Source organism: Bidens hawaiensis, unplaced genomic scaffold (assembly GCF_021521415.1).
Source record: "Bidens hawaiensis isolate Kalapana, Puna unplaced genomic scaffold, B.hawaiensis_p1.1 tig00029667_1, whole genome shotgun sequence".
Taxonomy (NCBI): domain Eukaryota; kingdom Viridiplantae; phylum Streptophyta; class Magnoliopsida; order Asterales; family Asteraceae; genus Bidens; species Bidens hawaiensis.
Window position 1 is genome coordinate 198,851 of NW_027494927.1, and position 5,615 is coordinate 204,465.

Consider the following 5,615-nt stretch of genomic DNA (forward strand, 5'->3'; position numbering starts at 1 on the left):
GTGCTTTTATGCAAGTGCTTTTAATATCCATTTGAATGTGTTATTTGAATGTGGTTATTGCGACATGAAGTTTTAAGTATTCATTCTCTTCCATCAAGTTAAGTCACATCCAGTTTTTAAGAAAACATTTGGATTTTGAAGAAATAGCTAAATAGTTGTTGCAAGATACGTAGTAACTATTATTACGGACAATCACAAAGTTATTTTAATCAAAATTTATCTAAAAAAGATTATCTAAAAGATTCATATGCTATCCTCTTTAATCACTAGAAATTATGTATTTGATTTTGAGAGTTTTAAACTTTGCAAGGATTGTGATTGCCAATGATTGTTTTTAGAATTACAATATGTCACCCGTCCAATTTTCCATGTGTTTTTTAGAGTGGGTTTGTGTAGAAGTTTTGTTTTTATAAATTTTATAATACATTATTTTTGTTCACGTTTTAACAAAATATATAAGTGCTTGCGGGTTTAATACTAGTTGATACAAAAATGCATATCAGAGCACCTCCTCTTATTATCAAATAGTGATTTAATTAAACTTAATTACATTCAATATTTGATTTCAAAAGTTCACTTTGATTCTATGCAGAAAAGCATAATTACCAACAAAACCATAGGTCTACTTGATACAAATCTATGAGGGATTTGAACTTTGAAGCGTGTTTTTGTTGTTGTTGGAGATCCTAAGAAAAAGTACATGACATATTATAATTGAAGGAATCTAACTTTGTCCTTTGACTTCAAATCAAGGACACATAATTAGCTGTTCATTATTAGATTTGTCATGTTTGGTTAAAAGTTTTGATACTATAAATCCTGTCTAACTTTCAACCAAATCAAATGTATTATTGTCCCCCAGACATAATCAAGTACGAATTTTAAGTAAGGTAATGAATTTTAATGGCTGTTTACCTAAAAAACTAGAGTGATTTATTATTAATTTTTTTGACCAACTAACGAATAAAGTCTTGTCACCCGCGTTAACCAAATAGCAAAATGCAACCCCAAATGTTCGTGATCATAGACAATGGTAGGTAGTCCGAACCCAATATCTCCTGTTCCGGGGAAATACCCTTCGCCCAAATGCCTAATATGGTAAAACCTCGTTGGAATGCGATTCAAATTAAGACATTGCATCCTCTAGCCCAAATCTTCACTTACACTCAAATGTCAATTGAATCAAAGTTCATTGGCATTACGAGTGATTTATCACAATGTTAAGAAATTAACTACAAAATATATTTAGTTCGTATATTTTAAGGTTTAATTTTATACTGTCACTAACCTGTCATTATTCCATTTGAAACCTCAGTTTTAATTTCCAATACTTAATCCTCTTGACTTTAAAAGAAAATAATTATTATAAATCGTGATTATTTATCTACTCATGATCTGCATATTCTATATCTTATGTTATTAGTTTTCGTAGATGTCAAACTTCTTGTCAATTGAACATATTATTTTTTTAATTTGAAAAACATATAAACAATCATCACACTCAAAATGTATGTTTAAGTACGTAATGGATTTATTATTTGTTTTTCTCATGTTGAGTTTGATTATTTTTCAAATTAAAATGTTTGAAAATTATGTGTTAATGTTCTTCACGTAATCATACTATAATGGGTTTAGCAAATTTATTAATTAAGATTATGATATTAAATAATCTATAAAGAGTAAGCTCACGAACATATTAGTTAATTAAAAGTCTACTACAATTTTAGAATGTCAAGCTCGAAGCACCAGTTTTATATTGCTGTCATATAATGTAAATTAAGAGTTTGATAAGTATGAAATAAAATATAGAATGGGCTCGTTTGGCATGGGAAGCATCATCTAATCGAATATACCATGCATTTTAAATCAACACATTAACTTGTTTTCAATAAAATTAACTAATACATTAACTTTTGCTTTCAGTGAAATCAACTTGTTTTCAACATTAATCTTTCCCTTGCTTTCAGTGACATCAACTTGTTATCAATATTAATCTTTCCATGTAGCCATACTATGATTTTCTAGTCGTACTATTCGATATCATCTAGCAAAGAAGTTAGCTATGGGCTAAAGGCCACCGGCCAAAGCGGGTTTAACTAGATAGAGTTGTTGACAAATAAATTTATCATTTATGCATACGACATTCAATTGACAACGATTAGTTATCAAAAGTTATAGTAAAAAGTTCCTTGACTCGTCATCGTTTACGAGTGGATATATAAACTTTCCTATTCCTCTATTTTCTAAACAAACCTAGATTCAAAAAATAAAAGAAAAGAAAAACAAAGAAAAGCCAAAACCCATTTGATTCCACACAATTTAGAACACATAGAAGAATATGAAAAAATATATTAATGCTGACCTTTTCAGGAGTAATATGTATTGTAATGAAAATTATTAATAACACATTTTTAAAGAGTTTGGTTTTGATCTTATTACCTTATTCTAAACAATTAATCATTGCTACGTACCTTTTTCCAAGTTATTTATAAATGAAGTTATATTGGCATGTTGTAAGTGTGCCCCACAGTACCTTTTGATAGTTGCCTGCATACTTTGGGCTGAGACACTTCCTATATATAGGGTGACTTTGACAAAGTTATCATCAAACACTTTCTATTCACATTTATTCTTCTCTCTTAGCCTCTCGACCATTCTCCTCTTCTCTCTAAATTTCCCAAAACACCAACTTGAATTCAAGAATTCTCAAAAGATTTGTAAAGATGTCAATAGAGATTGTACAACATAGTGTTGGATTATCAAAGATAGCACTCTCAGAAACCCATGGGGAAGACTCTCCTTATTTTGCAGGATGGAAGGCTTATGATGAAAACCCTTATCATGAAACAAATAATCCTTCTGGGGTCATTCAGATGGGACTAGCAGAAAATCAAGTAAGCAATGACACTACTTTACAAGAATCCATTTCTTTTGTTTAATATCAATTGTTGTAGTGAGCTAACAATCTCTTTAATTCCATAGGTGTCTTTTGACTTGCTTGAAGAATACTTGGAAACAAATCTTGAATCAACCAACTGGGGCCAAAAAGTTTCTGGCTTTAGAGAGAATGCTTTGTTTCAAGATTATCATGGGCTTCTATCTTTTAGAAAGGTACCACCTTTTTTGATAATTATATATACAAACCCAAAATTAATACTCTTGTAGTCTTATGTTATAAAGACTGATCAAGAAACAAAAAGTCTAACTTGTTAAATTCTTGATTATTTCAGGCGATGGCAAGTTTCATGGAAGAAGTGAGGGGAGGAAAAGCAAAATTCAACCCCGAACGCGTTGTCTTGACCGCTGGAGCAACCGCGGCTAACGAGCTTTTAACCTTTATCTTGGCTGATCCCGGTGATGCTTTGTTGGTCCCAACCCCTTACTATCCAGGGTGGGTAGCCTTTTATATTAAGATTATTTTGAGTTCAATATGAAATTTGATCAATTACAGTCTTTTCTAACTTTTTATTTTTAAATATTGCAGATTTGATAGAGATTTAAGGTGGAGAACTGGTGTGCAAATTGTTCCAATCCACTGTGAAAGCTCAAATAATTTTCAAATCACTCCAGAAGCCCTAGAAGCAGCTTATGATCATGCGACATCAAAGAATATAAAAGTGAGAGGAGTGCTCATTACAAACCCTTCAAACCCATTTGGTGCAACCATCCAACGAAAGGTTCTAGAACAGATCCTAGATTTCGCAACAAGAAAGAACATTCATCTAGTTTCCGATGAAATCTATTCGGGATCCGCATTCTACGCAGACGAATTCGTTAGCATTGCAGAAGTTCTTGAATCAAGAAACTATAAGGACGCGGAAAGATGTCATATTGTTTACAGTCTTTCAAAAGATCTTGGTCTCCCAGGGTTTCGAGTGGGAACCGTATATTCATATAATGATCAAGTTGTGACAACCGCAAGGAGAATGTCTAGTTTCACTTTAATTTCTTCCCAAACACAGTTTTTGTTGGCATCTATGTTGTCGGATAAAGAATTCACCCGGAAATACATACAAATAAACCGTGAACGATTAAAGAAACGATACGACATGATCATCAATGGGTTGAAAAAGGCCGGTATCGAGTGCTTAAAAGGGAATGCAGGGCTTTTTTGTTGGATGAACTTGAGCCCTTACTTGGATGAACCCACAGTCAACGGGGAGTTAGCGATTTGGAAGACGATTATGCATGAAGTAAGGCTAAACATATCACCTGGATCGTCTTGTCATTGTTCCGAGCCAGGGTGGTTTAGAGTTTGCTTTGCGAATATGAGTGAAGAAACCCTTGAAATTGCACTATCAAGAATTCATGCATTTATCAAAAGTAGGAAGCAATAAGCAAGTTTTGTGCATGCTATGATTCTTGACACAATATTTTTTCCTTTTTTTGTAATTATTTAAGGTGGCAAACTCTAATCAAGATTAGGGTTTTTGCACTTAAAAGAGTGTAAATCTTAGTGGGGATTTGTTATATGTTTTTGCTCTAGTTTTCTTTTGGATTTATTAAATCTCGAAGAATTTTGAGTTTATAGAATCCCTTTGTGTGAATTCAATTTTGTAGATTGAACTTGTTCTTGTAAGCTTACACTTATGTGGACCGAGTACTTTTTTAAAAAAAATTTCCAATGATAAAATGTTTGTTTGAAATCAATTCGAATATTTTTGAGTTCGAAGACGATGAGCTTGGCTCATATAACTAACCTCATCTACATTCATTACATGTCGTCTTTATTCTCCAATGTCATGGATTTTAATATTACCGTTGCACAAATTTACATAGATTACATGTTAAAATTATAGTATAATTCTGGTTTTCTAATAGCATTTTACACTGTGTTAAATGATCCAATTGTCATCCTACTGTCTAGAGTTATGATTTGGCTTGATTACATATTTTTGGTCTTTTAGTATCATTTTACATTATGTTAAAATAACTATCAGGGCATACTAGAACAGGGGAAAAGTGGTCATCCGAAGACGGTTCTCAAACTACATTAATACTCCTTACTACTAATCTATGTTTCCTTCTTGGCCGTATAGAACTTGACCGCTCGACGATATGGTGTAGCTTTTCAAAATGATCAAACATCAATTCTTCTAACAACATTTCGGCTGAATTAATAAATGGTATATTTGAGGAAAGTGAAGTAAGCGGAGTTCAATTATCACTATAGCTCATGAGTTGTGTGTGAATTGAAAAAGCGAAAAAAGAGTTGAAAGATAAATGTTCGAAATAGTTGAAGGTGTAAAGAAAAAGAGTAAGTAGTCAAAATCGTCTTTGAGGTTTGGTCACTTTTATCACTTTCATCCAAGGTTTTCCGGTTGTTGCTAATGTCTTTCAAATAGCTAACTACGTCTATTTCTTTTAATATTATGTCTTTGAGAGATGGGCTAATAAACACACTAATGCACTCTTGATCCCATTAACAAGTATTGATTAGCCAACCAAACGATAGATAAACTCATAAAGATCTTAGCAACACAAATATGAAAAAATAAACCAAAAACAATAAAAAAAAAGAAAATGTAGATAAAATGTGTCTGTAGTGTCGTCTTTAGGGGGGGGGGGTTAAAATCAAGCTAGGGTTTTAGGCCCCCACTTGAATAAAACCACCA

General features: G+C 32.4%; 1 protein-coding gene across 1 annotated transcript; it reads left to right on the forward strand.

Moving 5' to 3' along the window:
* The first annotated feature begins 2,723 nt into the window (after nt 1-2,723).
* LOC143579349 (1-aminocyclopropane-1-carboxylate synthase 7-like) lies at nt 2,724-4,348 on the forward strand. The gene is made up of 4 exons (XM_077062687.1): nt 2,724-2,894; nt 2,983-3,111; nt 3,231-3,391; nt 3,485-4,348. Exons 1-4 carry the CDS (start codon nt 2,724-2,726, stop codon nt 4,335-4,337), a joined length of 1,314 nt encoding a protein of 437 aa, XP_076918802.1. The 3' UTR covers nt 4,338-4,348.
* Nucleotides 4,349-5,615: the final 1,267 nt, after the last annotated feature.

Coding starts and splice junctions, on each gene's coding strand:
- LOC143579349 (XM_077062687.1), top strand. CDS start 2,724: ATGTCAATAGAGATTGTACAACATAGTGTTGGATTATCAAAGATAGCA. Junction 2,895..2,982: donor TGGGACTAGCAGAAAATCAA/GTAAGCAATGAC, acceptor TTAATTCCATAG/GTGTCTTTTGACTTGCTTGA. Junction 3,392..3,484: donor CCAACCCCTTACTATCCAGG/GTGGGTAGCCTT, acceptor TAAATATTGCAG/ATTTGATAGAGATTTAAGGT.